Source organism: Marmota marmota, unplaced genomic scaffold (assembly GCF_001458135.2).
Source record: "Marmota marmota marmota unplaced genomic scaffold, marMar, whole genome shotgun sequence".
In the NCBI taxonomy this organism is placed as follows: domain Eukaryota; kingdom Metazoa; phylum Chordata; class Mammalia; order Rodentia; family Sciuridae; genus Marmota; species Marmota marmota.
In genome coordinates, this window is record NW_025999949.1 from 1,311,825 (window position 1) to 1,333,999 (window position 22,175).

Sequence of the window (22,175 nt, forward strand, 5' to 3'; positions counted from 1 at the left end):
GGGGAGGGGAGGGGAGGGGGGATAGTAGAGGATAGGAAAGGTAGCAGAACACAACAGACACTAGTATGGCAATATGTAAATCTATGGATGTGTAATTGATGTGATTCTGCAATCTGTATATGGGCTAAAAATGGGAGTTCATAACCCACTTGAAGCAAAGTGTGAAATATGATATATCAAGAACTATGTAATGTTTTGAACAACCAACAATAAAAAAAAAAAGATTTCATGTCACTCCAGTCAGAATGGTAGTTGTTAAGTAAACAAACAATAAGTGTTGGTGAGCATGTGAGGGAAAAGGCACACTCATACATTGCTGGTGGGACTGCAGATTGGTGCAGCCAATCTGGAAAGCAGTATGGAGGTTCCTTGGAAAACATGGAATGGACCCAGCTATCTCACTCCTTGGTTTATACCCAGGTGACTTAAAAACAGCATACTACAGGGACACAGCCACATCAATGTTTATAGCAGCACAATTCACAATAGCTGAACTGTGGAACCAACCTAGAAGCCCGTCAGTAATGAATGGATACAGAAACTTTTGTGTATATATACAATGGAACATTACTCAGCATTAAAAGAGAATAAAATCATGACATTTGCAGGTAAATGGTTGGAGTTGGAGAATATCATGCTAAGTGAAGTAAGCCAGTACGAAAAAACCAAATGCCAAATGTGTTCTCTGATATAAAAATGCTGATAAATAATGGGGATGGGGGTGGACCAAGGGAGGAATAGATGAACTTTAGATAGGGCAAAGGGGAGGGAGGGAATGGGAGGAATTATGGGGGTAGGAAAAATGGTGGAATGAGTTAGACATCATTACTCTAAGTACACGAATGAAGTCACAAATTGTGTGACTGTACTTTGTGAACAAGCAGAAACATGAAAAATTATGCACTGTATGTATAATATGAATTGAATTGCATTCTGCTGTTACATATAACAAATTAGAATAAATAAAAAATGATGTCTTTCATTAATGAGTGCTTGTTAAATGCTAGCCCTATTGTTGTCTTTTACAATAATTTAAATGTAAGTTTAAATAGCCACAGCTGTTGGCTATCATTGAACAATGTGGGTTTAAAGTAGCAGTGGCTTTTTAGTGGCTATACAAATACTAAATGAGTGGCTATTGTTCAGAAGTTTATTTCAGATTTGGGTTCTCAAGGATGTTATTATCTTATTGTAGGAAAGAACTATGGTGAATATTTTTCTACTTTTTGTCTTCAGTTTTGGATACTTGTTATGCAGTCTACTTAGGGGGCAGTCTACTTAGGCCTCAGATTCTTTATACACATATTTTTTCCTATTTAATGCAATTGTTGGAATATTTAAATGATATAAAACATGAGAAATTCTTTTCATAGTATATGACATGCATTAAATGTTTCATGAATATTATTTTGCTGTATTTATTATTTTAATTGCTACTTGTACTAATGATTAATAGTTGCCCTTTTCCTCTAATTTTCATTTATAATTAAAGTGTTTTCTTTTCTTTGTAGCAACTGATCTGGTGCTAAGAAAGGTTATCAATTTTTCTGACTGTACAGTTTGTCTTGATAAACGAAATGCCAGTGGTAAAATAGAATTTTACCAGGATCCTTTACTGTACAAATGTTCCTTCAGAACTCGTCTACATTTTACATATGATAACCTAAATTCCAAGATGCCATCTGTTATTAAAGTAAGTGTCTCTTTTTCTGTAATTAAATAAACAAGTCTCTTTTATTTATTGGCTCTTGTACATGCTTACATGCACAAAGAAAAGACAAGAAAAAATTAATCTCATGAATATATATGGCATTCATTTTTATAAAGTTTTTGTGTATTCATAATTTTTATAATTTTTTGTATGTGTTATATTAGAGATATTTGGGGACAATCTTTTTGTTTTGTATAGTTATAATTTCCATTTTTAAGTTTAGCTATTTATTAATGTTTCTCTTCAAGTTGATAGAAGAGATCTTAAGAAAAAAATAGCATGATTTGGATATAGCATGGTGGGTCTGGGCATTAGGTGTATCCATAGGACACTAATTAAAAAAAAAAAATAGGAAACTGTAAATGGAGTGAAGAGGTATCAGTGGGGAGGGGGGAGTGAAGGGATGAGGGGGAATTACTAGGGACTGAATTCTAGTGATGTGTTCCATGTTTTTGTGATAATATCAGGGTTTGTCCTGGTGTTGTATATAACTAAGAAAAATTAAAATAACAAAACAAAACATGAGATTGTGGGTTCAGTTTTCAATACCACACAGAGAAATGTATACTCATAGTGGTCCGAATATCAGGAATCTATATTTTAATTCTTATAATTTCTTCAGCATGATTAGTTAACAATAGTTATTTTCTCTTTTTCTTAGATAATCGTATAAGGCTTTATATTGCTAACTTTATAGTTTGTTGGTTTCAGAAGTTTTATGTTTTGATCCATGATTTCAATATATAATTAAAATTTTACAGTGTGGGAGTTTTTCAGGACATGTCTTTTGATTAACATGAAAATTTGTTGGTCTTTAAGGTAGCGGTATATATTTTCAGTGTGGTATATAAGTATAAATTCCGTCATATTTTGTTACTTAATTGTTTTATGAATATTGTCCTGCTGCCTATTTTTCTTGGACGAATTCACACAATAACTTTGAGCTTATTAACTAAGTTTCAATGTGGGATACATTTTTATTATTGAATTACTTGCCTCTGATTACCATAGTTCTGTGATAGGAGGACTGGCCCTAACTCTGAACAATAATAGTATTTCCTGCTTTTGTGTGCCTATATAAATATTGATTTTTACATAATTTATTAAAACATATTTTCATTATGTAGCTTTACCATACATTTTATCTCTAAATAAAATCTATTTGTTTTTCAGCCATCTTTATGTTACTTTTATCTTCTACCATGTTTTTTTCAAAACTATTATTTTTTCCTTCTATTTTTGAATTTGTTTCTTTGGCAAATATAGGTATGAAAAAATGTTAACTAAGCTTACTTTTTTTAGCCTTGAATGTTTTACTAATCTGGAGAATGAGAAGGTACATTTCAAATACATTTTGAAAGCAGGTAATGGTTGAAATCCAGCCCAGAATGCCCACACCAGCCCACCTGGGACCCAGGCTCTCAGAAGGCCTGGTTCACCCCTCCACTGGCGGGTCAGTCACCCGCCAGAGCCCAGCCTCTGGTGCAGGACTGTCTTTTCCAACCAGCAGACTACCACTGGAGATTAAGCCTGTTGTCCCAGATCCACCCACACCAGCTTGTATAGGAACCAGATCCAGGATGCAGTAGCATCCATTGAGGAACACCAGCAGAGTCCAGAAGCCCAACATCAAGGTGAGGTACAGACAATTTGTACGGGTACTGTAAGAATATAGGGAACAAACTATAATATCTCAGATCCACATTGCAAGAAAGGAAGACACATAGACAACGTGAAAAAACAAGGGAGGAAAGTACCCCAAACACTATAATAACAGAACCCATGGGCAGTGAAGTTGATGAAATGTCAGAGAAGGAGTTCAGAAGGTTCATAATTAAAATGGTCTCTGAATTAAAGAATTACCTAAATGAGCAAATACAGGCAAAAACTGATCACTCCAACAATGAGAAAAGAGAGTAAATACAGGTAGCAAAAGATTACTTCAAGAGAGAGATAGAGACTCTGAAAAAACAACCACAACCACAACAACAACAACAACAAAAAAAAACAACCAGTCAGAAATCCTTGAAATGAAGGATACAATAAATTAAATAAAAGACTCAATAGAAAGCATAACCAATAGACTAGATCACTTGGAAGAAAGAATGTCAGGTAATGAAGACAAAGTATACAACCTGGAAAATAAAGTGGATCACACAGTGAAGATAGTTAGAAACCATGAACAGAACATCCAAGAATTATGGGACAGTTATGGGACAGCATCAAAAGACCAAATCTAAGAGTTATCAGGATAGAGGAAGGTTCAGAGTTTCAAACCAAAGGAATGCACATTCTATTCAATGAGATAATATCAGAAAATTTCCCAAGCATGAGGAACAAATTGGAAAACCCAATACAAGAGGCTTACAGAACACCAAATGTACAAAATTACAACAGGTCTACACCAAGTCACATTATAATAAAAACGCCTAGCATACTGAATAAGGATAGAATCTTAAAAGCCGCAAGAGAGAGGAATTGGATCACATACGGAGGCGACCAATTCATATCTCAGCAGATTTCTCAACCCAGACCCTCAAAGCCAGGAGATCATGGAACAACATATACCATGCTCTCAAATAAAATGGATAGCAAGCAAGAATCTTATATCTAGCAAAACTAAGCTTTAGATTTGATGATGAAATAAAAACCTTCTATGATAAACAAAAGTTAAAAGAATTTATAACTAGAAAGCCTGCACTACAGAACATCTTCAGCAAAATATTTCAAGAAGCGGAAATGAAACACAATGATGAAAATCAGCAGAGGGAGGGATTACACTAAAGGAAAACCTAAGAGGAGAAACCAAGTCACGTTAAATACCAAAAATAAACAAAAATGTCTGGGAATACAAATCATGTCTCAGTAATAACCCTGAATGTTAATGGCCTAAACTCACCAATCAAAAGACATAGTACAGCAGATTGGATTTAAAAAAAAAAAAAAACGACCCAACAATATGCTGCTTCCAAGAAACTCATCTCATAGAAAAAGAAATCCACAGACTGAAGGTCGTGAAGGGTTGGGAAAAATCATACCACTCACATGGACTGTGGAAGCAAGCAAGGGTTTCCATCCTCATATCAAATAAAGTAGACTTCAAACTAAAGTCAATCAAAAAGGATAAAGAAGGAGGACACTACATACTGCTCAATGGAACCATACACCAACAAAAATTAACAATTATAAATATATATTCCCCAAACAATGGAACATCTACGTTCATCAAACAATCTCTTCTCAAGTTCAAGAGTCAAATAGATCACAACACAATAATTTTGAGTGACTTTAACACACCTCTTTCATCACTAGATACATCTTCCAAACAAACGCTGAACAAAGAAACTGTAGAACTCAATAATACAATCAATAACTTAGACTTAACTGACATATATACAATGAAAACTACAGAACCCTAAAGAAAGAAATCAAAGAAGACCTTAGAAGATGGAAAGATCTACTTTGTTCTTGGATAGGCAGAATTAATATTATCAAAATGACCATACTAGCAAAAGCACTATACAGATTTAGTGTAATTCTGATCAAAATTCCAATGACATTCCTCATAGAAATAGAAAAAGCAATCATGAAAATCATCTGGAAAAATAAGAGACCCAGAAAAGCTAAAGCAGTCCTTAGCAGGAAGAGTGAAACAGGTGGCATCAGTATATCAGACCTTAAACTATAATACAGAGCAATAGTAACAAAAACAACATGGTATTTTTACCAAAACAGACTGGTGGTAGACTAGTGGTACAGATTAGAGGACACAGAACCTAACCCACAAAATTACAATTTTCTTTTATTAGACAAAGGTGCCAAGAACATGCATTGTTGAAAAGATAGCCTTTTTAAAAAATGGTGCTGGGAAAACTGGAAATCCGTATGCAACAAAACGAATTTAAACCCCCATCTCTCACCATGCATGAAACTCAACTCGAAATGGATTAAGAATTTAGGAATAAAACTAGAGACCCTGTGTCTAATAGAAGAAAAAGTAGGTACTAATCTCTATTATGTGGGATTAGGCCCCAACTTCCTTAATAAGACTTCTGTGGCAAAAGAAGTAAAATCAAGAATCAATAAATGGATGCACTCAAACTCAAAAGTTTCCCAGCAAAAGAAGCAATGTGTGAGGTGAATAGAAAGCCTTCATCTTGGGATCAAATCTTTACCCCTCACACATCAGATAGAGCACTAATCACTAGGGTATATGAAGTGGTGAGTTCAAAAAGCTAAACACCAAAAAAACAAATAACCCAATCAATAAGTGGGCCAAGGACCTGAAGATGCACTTCTCAGAAGATGATATACAGTCAATCAACAAAAATACGAAAAAATGTTCGTCATCTCTAGCAATTAGAGAAATGCAAATCAAAAGCATTCTAAGATTTCATCTCACTCCAGTCAGAATGACAGCTATTATGAAGACAAACAACAATAAGTGTAGAGGAGGATATGGGGAAAAAGGTATGCTTATACTCTGCTGGTGGGACTGCAAATTGATGCAGCCTAATGGAAAGCAGTATGAAGGTTTCTTGGAAAACCGAATGGAATCACCATTTGACCCAGCTATCTGTCTCCTCGGTCTATACCCAAAGGACTTAAAAACAGCATACTACAGGGACACAGCCACATCAATATTTATAGCAGCACAATTCATAATAACTAAACTGTAGAGGCAACCTAGATGCTCTTCAGTAGAAGAATGGATTAAAAAAATGTGGCATATATACACAGTGGAATATTACTTAGTCATAAAAGAGAATAATATCATGGCATTTGCAGGTAAATGGATGGAGGAGAAACCAAGTCATGTTAAATACCAAAAATGAACAAAAATGTCTGGGAATACAAATCATGTCTCAATAATAACCCTGAATGTTAATGGCCTAACAACCTGGAAAATAAAGTGGATCATACAGTGAAGATAGTTAGAAACCATGGGCCTTGAGCTGTAAAAATGTGATCATTAAATTTGTAATTTAATCTGATATTTTTTTCTTACAGATTATGCCTTTCATGTTTCTAAAGATTTTTTTGTTCCAACATAATTGTATTAGTTACAGACATTTTCTTCTAGTTTACTTTTATTTTTAAATAAATAAATTTTTGTGTTATTGAAAAAAAGCAGGTAATGGATGTCTGGAAATTTTCCTATATGAAATAATCTTATTGATCATTAGTACAAATTTAATTGTATATTCTAGGATGTAGATAAATTGGTGCAAAGTAAAAATTGTGAACTTGAGGAAGAACTTACTGTAGATATATCTCATTGTGTGTTCTCAAAGTTGATGTGCATAACATTTCACTATGAAATGTACATTAGTATAAATAAGCTTTCTGCAATGTGGTTTTTGATTCTGGTAATCACCACATATAGGGTATCACTGTATTATGTGCAAGTGAAATACATTTAAAAATTTTTTATTAATACTTTAGTATAATATTTGCAATTTTTGATTAGACCTATGATTCTTTCAATTCTAGTTGTAGGAAATATGTGTTAAAAAGAGATGTAGTTAATGCATTAATCACCTCAAAGGGTAATTTCCAAATATTTGCAGATATCTTAATTTTTTTAAACCTTTCACATATGCTTAAGTAGCTTTTGATTATATTGGTTTATATTTTTGGGTAGGTGTTTATAATTTTCCATATTTTGTGTGAAACATGACATAGAGACCTATATTTATGAGAAACAGATCATATGGGTACATAATTTATCATTTTCTCTACTTTCTAAAATTTACTTTGTAACTTTTCAGAGGCATAGAAAGTCTGCAGATAAATAGTTGGCTACATCTCTGATTAATTTCTTAGGATAAATTCCTATATTTGTAAATATATTTAGAAAAATTTTAGCTGGGCACGGTGGTGCACGCCTGTAATCACAGTGGCTCAGGAGGCTGAGGTAGGAAGGTGGTGAGTTCAAAGCCAGTGTCAGCAAGTCAGTGAGACCCTGAATCTAAATAAAATACAAAATAGGGCTGGGGATTTGGCTCCGTGGTTGAATGCCCCTGAGTTCAATCCCTGAAACCCCCCCACCAAAATTTAAGACCTGTAATCGGGATTGTAGAATTATTTCTAGAGAGGTTTAATCAGGTTATGCTTTGATGAACATTAAGGGGAGTGCTTGTATGATCCTCTTGTTAGCCTTATTTGTGACCATATTTTTAAAAAAATTGCTAACCTATTGAGCAAAAAATAACACAAGTATATTGATGTTTTTTAGTGAGTTGGAATTTTGAAGGTTGTTCTTTTTTCATTTTTCTAATGAGGATTCATCTTGATGATTTCTAAAGAACTTTTAATGTATATGTGAAGGATAAATTCTTTGTTCATTGATTTTGCTAAAATTGCTTATTGCTGGTTCTGTTGGTAGAACACATTATTTATAAAAGGATGTTACAGAAATCTCGACTAAGAAAAGCTTAGCAAGCTTACATAACTCCTTTTACTACTTCTTTTCCCCACAATTTTTTTTTTTTTTTTTTTTAGATCTCTTCATGGTTTATTCAGCATATTGGTTTTAGGTCAGTTTGAAGAGACCTGTTCCTTTATATGAAATGTAGTATTTTATACCCCTTCTCCCATATATATCATTCTCTCATTCTTACTAATATAATTATTTTGGGCCTTGAGCTATAAAAATATGATTACCATTACCTGTTTTTCATAGACACTCAAATACTAGTTAGTCAAAATAAGCCTAAGAGACTTGACTTCATGGCTTAATTGATTTTCTTTCATGTTTATATAACTGCAGGAAACCATTACACTGAAGCAGTGTTTATATTCCATTATGTTTCTTTAAGAATTTCGAATGTTATATATCCTTCTTCTTAGTAATTAATTCAATTTCTTATAATTGATTTATGTTACAAATTTTATGTCATGTTTAAATATATTTAAAATTTGAAGAACTTTATAACATATTTCACTTGATTTTCTATATTTGACAATAAAATTTTATTGTTTCCATACATAAATAGTTATTATTCTTTTATTACTTATTCTCAAACATATTACATATTCTCAAACATATGGTTTGAGAATGCATATGTGTTCTTTTTGGTTAATAAAATTGGGATAAGTGATTACAGTTTTACTAAAATGACATCATGAAATTTTCATTGTTGGTTTTGACAGAGATCTCCCACTTACCCCCATGGGGGAGAATAAGTATTATACTGTAGGTATTTGGTTACTTTTTTTTATGAAATAGTTATGTGTAAATCTAATGAAAATATATATTCTGATTATTCTATTTGTGTTTGCATTGTTAATCCATTTTTTTATCTGAAGTTTGCTAATCATTATAGCAAAAATTTACTTAATCTGTAAGCTTTAGAGTAAATATTATTTTGACTTAATTTTTAGAAATTTGGTACATCAGTGTTTCTCAAATGATCTTGCATTTTAATACCTTTGAAATTTATTCTCTTATTTTAAAATGTATTCCCATTAAACATGCTTTTGTTGTCTTTTGTTTTTCAAAATACAGATTCATACCTTAGTAGAAAGTCTGAAACTTTCTATCACAGATCAGCAGTTGCCTATGTTTATTCGTATAATGCAGCTTGGGATTGCTCTTTACTATGGAGAAATAGGCAATTTTAAAGATGTTGAAACAGAGGATTCTGCTTGTCACAATAAAGATATGTTAGGAAACATTACAGGTAAATACAGCAAAATTGAATATAGAATTGTCATTCTTAGAAAATGTTTTCCTCACTGGTAAAACTTTAAGAAGCACAATAGTTTGAGTTATATATTCCATTGTGTGTGTGTGTGTGTGTGTGTGTGTGTATATATTTCTGCATAGTAAAAAAATAGTGTTGAGAATGTTTACTTATAGGTATATTTAAAGTGATACAACTTAAAATTTCCTAGTAAAAAAATATTGGTATTTTTCTGCAAAGGCTAACTTACTAATTTACTTAGTGGAGTTTTGTAATATAGTTAGTGACATGTATACTTCATTGAAGGATATTAAGTGTATCAAGTCAAGTCAGTTCATTCCAATTTTATGAAATTCTATATGGAAGGCAGTGTGGTTTGTAGTGTAGGAAAATATATGAGCAATGTGAGATAAATAAGATGTGTTCTCTTCCCTTAAAATCTTAATGCCAAATGAATAGTTAAGTTTGATGAGGTATAGTGGCAGAATGATAAACAGATGTGAATGATCTGTAGTAGAAGGATGATGAAAGGAATGATTAATTTTAACTTGCTTTGGATCTGTGAGGAATAATTTAAATCAATAATTAAAGGAAATAGAACCTTAAGAGCATTTAAAACTTAGGACAAATAATCCAATTTTAAAGTAGACAAATAAATATTTTTCCAAGGACGATAGATGGCCAACAGACACATACTAAAAAAAAATACTAAACATCATTGCCCATGAGAGGAGTGTTAATTAAAACCACATTGAGATGCCACTTTACAGCTATTAGGGTGAATATAATAAAAAAGACATAACAACAAGTGTTGTTGAAGATGTAGAGAAACTTAAACCTATATATGTTGTTTGTGGGAATGTAAAATAAGATATATGTTTCAGTAAACAATCTGGTAATTCTTTCAAAAGTTGAACATAGTAATCATAACCACTCCTAGGTATTACCAAGAGATTTCATATATGCACAGCTATAAACTTGTATGTGAATATTCATGGCAGCATTATTCATAACAACTACAACCTGGAAACAACTCAAATATGTATCACTTGATGAATGGATAAACAAATTATGGTATATACCTACACTACAGCCATACAAAGGAATTTAATACTGATTTGTACTTCAATATGAATGAACCCTGAAAACTTTAAGTAAAATTAGCCAGTCAAAAAGGAACATAGATTGTATGATTCCATTTATATGAAATGTCTACAACAGGCAGTTCTATAGAGGCAGTTCTATACACAATAGCTTTAGTAACTAGGGGCTGAGAGGAGGAGAGAATAATTCCAAGTAGGTGGGTTTCTTTTGGGGGTGATGAAAATATTTTGAAATTAATGGTGATGGTATATAATTTTGTTACCATTCTAAAAATTACTGAATTATGTACTTTTTAAAAAAATATATTTTTTAGTTGTTGATGGACCTTTATTTTATTTATATATATGCGGTGCTGAAAATTGAACCCAGGGCTTCACATATGCTAGGCAAGTGCTATTCTACTGAGCCCCAACCCCAGCCCCAAATTATATACTTTTAAAGGGTAAATTTTACAGTATTTGAATATTAAGTCATTAAAAATTTTTACCTGGAAAGAAGTAAAAGAACAATAACTACTAAGTTACTTTAAATAAATACCCCTTTATTTCACAGTGAATTCCTGTTAGTGAAGTTTCTGTTAGACAATGAACCCCTGAGACTGGAACATTGTCTAACACCTGGAACAAAACCCAGCATATAGAAGGTGCTTTATTCACATTTTTTTTTTCCTAGCATGACAAATTTCAAATATACAGAAAAACTGAGTTATTGTACAGTGGACACTTATGTACTCACTATCTAGCTTCCACCATTTATTTTTGTTACATTTGCTACCACAGAGGTCTTAATATCCCTTTTTTTTAATACAACCAATAGTTTTACTGCCTTTCAAAGTAAGTTACAGCTAGTGCACTTAACTCCAAGACTTTATTGACTATTGTCGACCAGAGTTTGTTTATTAATGGGTCTTTGTATTATTTGGAAGGTTAAACTTATAAAGTGAATGTGTAAATCTTAAGTATACTATTCACTAATTAAAAAAAAAATTTATAGTTGTAGATGGACAGCATGCCTTTATTTTATTTGTGTATATTTTTACGAGGTGCTGAGGATCGAACCACGTGCCTCCCACGTGCAAGGCAAGCACTCTGCCACTGAGCTAGAGCCCCAGTCCTATTCATTGAGTTTTGAGAAATACATATATCTGTGTTTTGCAAAACACTCACTAAGATATAGATTCTTAACATTTCAAAGAGATCCTTATGTTCCTTTCCAGTCATCGCCCCTATACCTGACTGCCTCTACTCAGGAAACTACTGTTCTAACTTTTTTTAACATTATAAATTAGTTGATTGATTCTAGGGTTTAATATAAATGGAATCATACAGTATGTACTTTTTTGTGAAAGACTTTTGTTTTATTCTTAGCCCATTTACACCAGGGCTTTGTATGGCTGGAATTAAATTATACATGCTTCAATATGAACATACTCTGAAAGCTTAAGTGAAAATAGCCAGTCACTATTAATGGTAGGTTGCAGAAAGACCAAAGGAAGTTCCTCAAGACAATGTGTGAAACATATGATTTATTGGGGAAAGCTTGCAAGAGATTAGTGACTGCTTCAAGAAGAGTACAGGGGTGGTAGGCTGAACAGATAGCACCTCCACCTCTCAAGATGCTTCACCAAGCAGTACCTTTGTTCCCTGGTGGCTGGTTGTATGAGTAACGAGTTTCCTTTCCTCAGTGCCCTGAGTTATTCACTCATTTTGTCTCAGAGAGGGGTTTCATAGGGCTGCAGAGGCAGTGACATCATCAGGGTTAGTGTGCTTGCATAACCAACATCATAAGAAGGAATTATTCTTATATGCAACAAAATAGCTTTCTTTAGTTAACAATAACTTGCCCTAATTCCTAGGGTGCACAAGAGAAAGCTGGATTTTCCTTTTCAGGCTTGTTCTCACTGTTCCCTTTATTTGGCTTTTTTTTTTTTTTTTTTTTTTTAAACACAGAGGGGGCAGTCAGGGGCATTTAGGGAGTTGTTATTTTCTTGTTCTCCTTTTTATTTAGGGATGATACAGCTTTTTTTTTTTTTTAGTAAGCATAATGTTTTTGGAATTTTTCTGGGTGTTGCATGTATCGGTCATTTCCCCCCTTCTTATTACAAGAAACATTGTCTGAATAAACCATCTAACTATACCACAGTTTCTTTCCCCCACCCCATTTCCCTGTTGATTAACAGAGGTTTTATAGTTTTGAATTATTTCTAGGTTTTGGCTACTGTAAATTAGGTTTCCAGGAACTTTCTTGCAAAAGTTTCATGTAGAGTTGTGTTGTTCTTTCTTTTTGGTAAATACCTAAGAGTTAGAATTATATGTTTTAGGTTTTTAAAAAACTACCTGGATTAGACACGTTTCCATCACTACTAATAATACCTAGATAAGGTATATTTTGGCTCATACTTTTGAAGCTTTTATTCCTTGATGGACTGATCCCATTTGCTTTGGGCTTGTCATAAAGCAGCACTTCCTGATGGGAGCAAGTGTTGAAGCAAAATGGCTCACTTGGTGGACAAGAAGCAAAAGAGAAAGGAAGGGATGAGGCCCCACTATCCCCTTGCAAGGCATGCATTCAGTTACCCAGAATCTTTCTACCAGACCCTACCTAAAGATTCCTCCACCTCCCAATAGAGCCTCTCAGGATAGCTATCCTTTAACAACATGTGGATCTCTGGGGGACACTTACCTAAACCATAGCACTACCTCACCTTTTTTCCAAAGTAGTTGTACCATTTTACATTCTTGTCAACAATGAGTGTTTCTAGTTGCTTTCTATCTTTATAACATATGGTGGGGTCAGCATATTTTTCCTTCTTGCCATTCTGATCTGTGTGTTGTGATATCTCATGGTTTTAATTGCTATATCTTTCATAAGTAAATATTTTGAATTTTTTCATGTTCGTGTTGACCTTTAATAAATCTACCTTTGTGAAATGTATGTTAAATAAATTTAAGAACTTTTAAAAACTATTTTTGGGCTTCTTTAGTGGTTTGTAAGAGTTCTTTGTTTATTCTGAATTCAAATTATTTTCTTTGCCAGTTTGTGATTTGCGGAATAATATTTTTTTTCCTCATCCTGGGGATCAAACCCAAGGCCTTTCACACGCTAGACAAGTACTTCATTGCTGAGACATGTCCCCAGCTCATTGCCTCTTCATTTATTAGTAGGTGTCTCTTGAATAGAAGTTTTAAATTTTGATAAAATGTAATTTTCAAATTTCTTTTATAACTTGCTTTTTGTGACCTAAGAAAATGACTAGGTTTTTCTTGTTTATTAAGAGAGAAAGAAAGCAACTCCACTGTTTGATTTCAGGGACATTTGACTTAGTTTTCTTGTATTATTTAAAGCATGGACTCTTAACCTTTTTTCGGGGTGTGTGCCAGGGATTCCTTTGACATTTTGGTAAAACCTGTGAACTTTTTCTCAGAAAGTTTTAAGCATCTTCATTATGATGTTCCTTAGGATTATATCTTTATGTTATTTGTGGTTGCAGGTTTTATATCTGCGGGTTTACAGTTTATATGTATCTATATGTGTAAAAATTTTGGCCATTATGTCTTCAAAAATTTTTTATTTCCTGGTCTATTTTTTTAGGGACTCCATTTCTATGTATGTTATTCTGCTTAATGTTTGAGAGTTGCTATTTATGTTCTTTTTTCCATTTTATTTTTCTGTTTCATTTTGGATAGTTTCTATTTCAATTAAAATTTAGTAATCTTTGTTGTGTCTAATCTGTTGGTCACATCTAGTATATATTTTATATATATGAAATTTTTATAAATGTATAAACATACATATATTTTATTTTTATCTTTAGAAGTTCAATTTGGGTTTCATTTTATACTTCATGTCTCTCCTTAACATGTTTACACTTTCTTGAACATATGCATTTATTTGTATAGTTGTTTTAATGTTTCTGTTTGCTTATGCTATGATCTTTGTGAATTCTGGATACATTTCTGTTGATTGACATTTCCCCTCAGTATGGAATATATTTTCCTTCTTTTTCGCTTGTCTAGTATTTTTCCTTCTTTGTGGTACTAGAGATTGCATTCAGGAGCTCTCTATTTCTGAGTGCTTTGGGTGTATCCCGAGCCCTTTAGAATTTGAATTTTTTTTTTTTGAGACAGGGTTTACTAAGTTTCCTAGGCTTGGCTAGAACTTCTGATTCTCCTTCTGCTTCAACCTCCTGAGTATCTTGTATTACAGGCATGAGCCACCATGCCTGGCTTTTTTTTTTTTTTTTTTTTGGGTGAGTCAGGGTCTTGCTAGTTGTCCAGGTTCATTTTAAACTCTTGGGCTGAAGTGATCCTCCTGCCTCATTTTCCTGAATAGCTGGGACTGTGGGTACTTACTAGTCTGTATCTAACTCCCCAATAATTTTTAATTAGATGTCAGACATTATAAATGTTGCCTTGTTGGGTGCTGGATTTTTTTTGTTCCAACAATTATTTCAGTTCCCTGGAAACAGTTAAAGTCTTTAAGGCTTGTTTGTAGGTTTGTTAGATGGGATCAGAATAGCCATTTGCTTAGACCCAGTTTTTGTTTGTTTGTTTTAGTTGTGATGGACACAATATCTTTATTTTATTTATTTATTTTTATGTGATGCTGAGGATCAAACCCAGGGCCTCACACATGTGAGGCGAGCACTCCACCGCTGAGCCATAACCCCAGCCCCCTGCTTAGGCCCATTTTATTCTCATTACTAAGATAGTAACTCTTCTACTTCATGAATTAAGAGCGCTTGCCTAGCATGTGTGAGGCACGGAAATTCTCAGCACTGCATATAAATAAATTTTAAAGAAAGGTCCATCAACAATTAAAAAAATATTCAACAAACAAACCTGAATCAGTGATTACCACTTCAGTTTTAATGGGTTAGACAAGAGGCGTCTAGAGACTAGTTCTATATACCCAAGCTGGTCATTGTTTTCCCGAGTTGAAGTGACCTGATTTCTTGTTTTATAACTGATAATCAGTTTAAAATTGATGATTTCCAATTTGACATTTTACTAGGAATAAACTAATGAGTGGTTGGAATCTATATCTTTAGTCTGCCAATTCATGACTGATAGAATTTCTTTTCTGAAATTTTTTTATCTTTAGAATAGGAAAAGTATGAATATATCTTAGCCACTAATAAGAGTCACCAAAATCATTATTTTTCTTAACTGCCTATAAAAGTTACTTCTTTGTAACATTTAGTTTTATTCTTTTGGATAATTTTTGTTTTGGTGGATATGTTTTGTCTAGAAGTACTTGTCATTTTCTCAGTTGGATGCATTAGGAAATGAGGAACTTGGATCATTCTGGTATTAGGTTTCAGTCTTTCAACACATTATTCTTATTTTTGAGAAGCAAGTGTTTGTGGATGGGACTTTAAGTTATCTTATTCTTTTATTTATTAAAAACACTTAAAATTATGTGTAGTTGATAAAGTGTTATCCATATTACATTAACCCTAACTTATAAAGACTGACACAGTACAACATAAAACCTTGAGAGTGACATTGTTTTCAAATGATAATATTAATGCATGATTTTTAAATGAGATTTAGATTTCTTTTTTAAAATTGTTTTCTTAATTTATTTAAATCAGCTTTATTTTGATTCCTAGGTGCTGAAGATGAAACAAGAATAGATATGCAGTATCCTGCTCAGTACAAAGGCCAAGAGTTGTATTCACAACAAGATGAAGAGCAGCCACAGGGATGGGTATCCTGGGCTTGGTCATTTGTGCCTGCAATTGTGAGTTATGATGATGGTGAGGAAGACTATACTGGGAATGATTCTACATTAACCATACATCAGCAGAAAGTACAGACTTTGAAGGATCCTATTGTTTCTGTAGGATTTTACTGCACAAAGGCAACTGTGACTTTCAAAGTAGGTGTATTTTCTTTTGCTGCTAATATCTCTTTCAACTTTAATGCTTAAATTTTTATTGCTAGTAAGATTCTTGATTAACAAAATGTTTTTTTGTGCTCAGTAGACATAATTAAAAAATGTTTTTTACTGTTTTTCAATTGGGGTATTATAGTAACACGTAAAAGTAGAATTCATTTTGATATATATGCATGTAGCATAATTTGGCCAATTATAATCCACAGTGCCTCCCTCCCCTTTCCCATCCCTCTAGCATCTACCTTGATCCCCTTCCTCTATCTCATTGTGGTCCCTTCTATTTTCATGGGATACTCCTTTTAATAATTTCTCATTTCTCTCCAGTTTCCACATATCTGAGAAAATATTTGACATGCTAAGTGAAATAAGCATGAAGGTTTCTGCATCTGCTTATTTCACTTAGCATGTTGTTCTCTATTTCTGTCATTGACTAGCAAATGTCATAATTTCATTCTTCTTTATGGAGTAAAACTCCATTATGTATATACACCAGATTTTCTTATCCATTTTTCTGTTAATAGGCAACAAGCCTGGTTCCTTAACTTTAGTATTGTGAATTACGCTGTATAAACATTGATTTGTATGTGTCGCTATAGTGAACTGACTTTATTTCTTTTAAACAGATACCCAGGGTGGGAGAGTGAGAGATATGGTTGTTCCATTCTTGGTCTTTTGAGAAATCTCCATATTGCTTTCCAGAGTGGTTGTGCCAATTTGCAGTTCCACCAACAATGTGTGAGGGTACCTTTTCGCCCCACATTCTCATCAGCATGTATTATTATTTGTATTCTTGATGATTGTCATTCTAACTGGAGTGAAATGAAATCTCAGTGTAGTTTGCAGCATACCTGTGTGGATATGTTGGAGTGTTGACCCTATGTTTTCTTCTAGTAGTTATGCTGTTCCCAAATTAACTCCTAGTTCTCTGATCCTTTCTGAGTTGACTTTTTTTGCAGGGTGAGAGCATATGTTTTTCTAGAATATGTTTTTGGCACCTTGTCAAGGGTCGGATGATTGTATGTATGTGGATTTGTCTGTGTCTTGTATTCCATTTGTCTTTGTGTCTGTTTTAAAGCCAAGACCATGCAGTTTTTGTTAATATAGCCCTGTAGTAGTATAATTTGAGGTCCAATAGTAGTGTGATGCCTGCAGCATTGCTCTTCTTGCTTAGGATTGCTTTGGCTATTCTGGGTCTCAATTGTTTTTTTTTTTTAATTTTTAAAATTTTTTGGTGGTAGATGGACTTTTCTTTTATAATTTATTTATATGTGGTGCTGAGCATTGAACCCAGTGCCTCACACATGCTAAGTAAGCGCTCTACCACTGAGCCACAACCCCAGCCCTTGGGTTTCTATTCTTCCAAATGAAATTTAGGACTATTTTTTTCTAGTCCTGTGAAGAATGTCATTGGTATTTTAATGAGGATTGCATTAATTCTGTAGAATGCTTTTGGTAATTTGGCCATTTTTACAGTATTAATTCTGTCTATCAAAAAATGTGGTAGATCTTTCCATCTTCTGAGATCTTTAATCTTTAAATTTCTTATTCTATGATTTTTATTATCATGATCTTTCACTTCATTGATTAGATTAATTACCAAGTATTTTATTCTGTTTGAGGCTTCATAAATGGAATTATTTTCTTTATTTTTTCTCAGCTCATTAGTGGAGTATAAGAAAGCTATTCATTTCTGTATGTTGCTATTGTATCCTGCTACTTTGATGAATTTGTTTTTCAGCTCTAAAAGTCTTTGATTTTTTGGGGGTTTTCTAAGTATAGGATTCATGTTATCAGCAAGTAGAGGTACTTTGCTGATTTAGTTTTCTATTTGTATCCCTTTAATTTTTTTTCTTGCCTGATTGCTTTGGTGAGAGTTTTTATGAACTATGTTGAATAGGAGTGATGAGGGTGGACATCCTTACCTTGTTCTTGATTTTAGAGGAAACACTTTGACTTTTTCCTCCATTGTATATGATGTCATCTTTATGTTTATCATATATATCCTTTATGATATTAGATAAGTTCATTCTATCCTTACTGTCTTCAGTGTTTTTAATATGAATGAGTGCATTATTTTGTTGGAAGATTTTTCTGCCTGTTTTGAAATGATCATGTGATGTTTATCCTTAACTCTCTATGTAGTGAATTTTCTTTGTTGGAAGACTTAAAATTAGTCTTGTTGCTTGATATTTGTTTGTTTAGATTTCCATAACATCTTAGTTCAGTGTTGGTAGGTCATATGTGTCTCGAAATTTTGTCAACATTATCTAGATTCTCCATTTTATTATAAGTTTTGAAAAATAGTTGCTAATGACCCTGGATTTCAGAAATATCTGTGGTGATGTCTTATTTTGCACCTCTAATGTTGACTTTTTTTTTTTCTTTTGATTGGTTTGGCTAAGGGAATTAACAATCTTGTTTATCTTTTCACAGAAGCAACTCTGTTGTGTTGATCATTTGTATCTTTTTTATTATCAATTTTGACTTTGAGAATTGTTCTGTCTTCTACTGATTTAGGAATTAGTTCTTGCTTTTCTAGCATGTTGAGATTTAACATTAAAATATTTATTTGCTATCTTTATTTTTTATGTAGACACTCAATACTATAAACTTTCTTCTTAGAACTGCTTTTATATAATCCTAGAGATTTTAATATATTGTTTCTCTTTTCTCACTTGTTTAAGAACATTTTCTCCCTCTATTTTTTTTGTGACCCATTCCTTGATTAAAAGCATATTATGCAATCTCCACGTTAAATTGATTTTTTTGTTATTAATTTTTCATTTCATTCTATTATAGTCTAATAAGATGCAAGAAATTAACTTGTTATTTTATGTGTATGTGTATTTCATAAGAGTTTTTGTGTGTCCTAAAATATGGTCTGTTTTTGAGAATGTTTCATGTTCAACTGAGAAGTGATTTCAGTTGTTGCTATAGATGTCTGTTTGGTCCATTTGATTAATAGTATTTTTTTTTTTTTTTTAATTTTTGAAGAATCTTTACTTAGTTTGTCTGGATGATCTATCTTTTGGTGAGAGTGGTCAATTGAAATTACACACTATTTTTGTATTGGGGGTCTCTGTGAGCCTTTTGTCAAGTGGAGCTTATTTTATGTAATTACTAGCATTGATATTTGGGACATAAATATTTAAAATCTTTATATCTTGTTGGATAGTTCCCTTAACCAGTATAAAATCTTTATATCTTGTTGGATAGTTCCCTTAACCAGTATAAACTGATCGTCTTTGTCTCTTTTGATGAATTTTGGCTTGAAGTCTATGTTGTCAGGTATGAGAGTAGCTACTCCTGCTTGCTTTCAGTCTCGTTTGCATGAAATATCTTTTTCTAATTTTTTACCTTTAGCCTGTGAATGTCTTTGCCTGTAGATAAGTCTCTTATAAACAACATATGTTTGGGTCATGTTTTTAAATCTACTGTGCCAGTTCACTTCTTTTACTTGGAGAGCTGAGACCATTTACATTCAGTGTTATAGAGAGATGGTTTTTATTTAATTTCTTCTGCATGTAATATTTCACTAAGTATTTTCTGTTGAGCTGGCTTAGAAGTTATGAATTTGTTTAGTTTCTGCTTATCTAGGGAGGTTTATATTTCATCTTTAATTCTGAAGGATAATTTTGCTGAATATAGCAACCTTGGTGGCAACCATTATCAGTCAATCATTGGTATATATTTTCTATGGCCTCCTGGATTTTAGAGTCTGAACGGAGAGGTTAGCAGAAAGTCTAATTGAATCATCTCTGAGTATTACCCATGTTGTTTCTCCTGTGGCTTTTAGAATTCTATCCTTCTGTATCTGTATATTAGACATTTTAATTACATTTTGTCTTAGGGTATTTTTTGATCTTGTCTATTTGGAGTTCTAAATACCTCTTTTATTTGGATTTTCATATCATCCACAAGGTTTAGAAAATTTTCTGATAGTATGTCACTGAAAAGTTTCTGTATTTCTTTACTTTATATCTTGCTGCCTTTTTCTAAGCCAATGATTGTAGATTATCTCAGTTGTTTTCAATATTCTGATCATGGTCTGTTTACATATTTTCTTTATTGATGACTCTGTTTTCAAGATTATATGCCTTCTCTTTGAGGCCTGAAAATGGGTCTTCTGTGTGGTCTAATCTGTGGATGATGCTTTTAATTGAAGTTTTAGTTTGACTGATTGAGTCTTTCATTTCTAGGATTTATGTTTGGTTTTTTTTCAGAGTCTCTCTCTTTATTGAAATGTTCTTTCATTTCCTGAATTTTCTCATAGTTTGTTTTTTTAGATATTCTTTTAGTTTATTGATCATTTTAAGTATCAACTTTCTAAACTCCTTATTTGAAATTTCCTCCATCATAGTGTCAGTGGGGTCAGTTGTTGAATTCTTGTGAGCTACTTGGGGTGATTTATTTCTTTGCACTTTGATATTTAGTATTTCTACCCATCTGCTGGGATGATTATTTTACTTTTATAGAAGAAACTTTTTCGTGAGTGGTTTCTCTTTACTAAGTGTCCTAGTCTGAGTGAATCCAAGTGTCAGTATTCCTACTCAGTGTGCACCTGCTGCTGAGTTCAGTATCAAGCTCCACTTTGAGAGACAGTTAGTAATCTCTATTATCTGCAATTACTTCAGAATGAAGCCTTATACTAATTAGCTTTAAAAAGAAGTTTTTTTTTTTAAGAGAGAGAGAGAGATAGAGAGAGAGAGAGAGAGAATTTTTTTTAATATTTATTTTTTTATTTTTTGGCGGACACAACATCTTTATTTGTACTTGGTGCTGAGGATCGAACCCAGGCCGCTCGCATGCTAGGCGAGCACGCTACCGCTTGAGCCACATTCCCAGCCCCTAAAAAGAAGTTTTGAAAATGTTCTCCATAATTTCTTTTAATCCAAGTATAAAATGAGAGAGATGTTTTTGAGTAGTTTGGGAAATTAGATACTAAATACAGTAAATGTACTATTATACAGGGAAAAGGAAGGAAATGAACAGACCAAAAAAAGAGAAAAGAAAAAAGAAAAAAACAAAGATTAAAAGTAGGAATTATGAGAGGGAGTTTGAGACAGGAGCAGGTAAATGCAACAGGCACAAGAAAGACTAGAGAGGAGTATTTTAGTCAGCTCTTGTGTTGCTGTGACTGACTGGAATTCCTGAAAAGAACAACTTAGAAGAGGGAAATTTTATTTTGGCTTACAGTTCCAGAGGTTTAGTCCATGGTTGGTTGAATCCATTGCTCTGGGCCCAAGGTGAGGTTGTAAGCCATTACAGAAGGGTGTGGAGGAATGCTGCACCTTTCATGGTACCCACGAGGGTGAGGGCAAGGGCAAGGGTGCAGGGAAGAATAATTCTTTTAGGGCACAATGCACAGTGTCCCACTTCCTGTGTCTATGCCTTACCTGTCTACAATGATCACCCAGTCAATCCTTTCATACTGGTTGGACTGATTGGGTTACACCTTTCACAATCATTTGACTTCTGAATAATCCTGCATTAGCATGGGTGCTTTTGGAGGAGATCTCATATCCAAACCATAACATAGCACTTTTAAAACTGAGCTAGCAGAAGAAAGATAAAATGATTCCATTTAAAGCTTTAAAACATTTGAAGAAAGGAGGGGAGGGGAGGGGAGAGGTGGGGAGGGGGGAGGGTGNGAGAGAGAGAGAGAGAGAGAGAGAGCTAGAATTTTAATATTTATTTTTTAGTTATTGGCGGACACAACATCTTTGTTTGTACGTGGTGCTGAGGATCGAACCCAGGCCGCACGCATGCCA

At 33.3% G+C, this 22,175-nt stretch overlaps 1 protein-coding gene across 21 annotated transcripts in view; it reads left to right on the forward strand.

The window, feature by feature from the left end:
• The window catches only part of Vps13b (vacuolar protein sorting 13 homolog B), a 734,817-nt gene that overhangs the window by 67,606 nt on the left and 645,036 nt on the right, over nucleotides 1-22,175 (forward strand). For all 21 annotated transcript variants that reach the window (XR_007347142.1, XR_007347143.1, XR_007347144.1 and 18 more), the window contains 3 exons: nucleotides 1,512-1,693; nucleotides 9,222-9,396; nucleotides 16,118-16,386. Coding sequence is in view for 18 of the 21 variants with exons in the window: in XM_048801898.1 (XP_048657855.1) it covers nucleotides 1,512-1,693; nucleotides 9,222-9,396; nucleotides 16,118-16,386 (626 nt within the window). In the remaining 3 variants the exon portion in view is untranslated. The remainder of the gene's footprint in view (nucleotides 1-1,511; nucleotides 1,694-9,221; nucleotides 9,397-16,117; nucleotides 16,387-22,175) is intronic.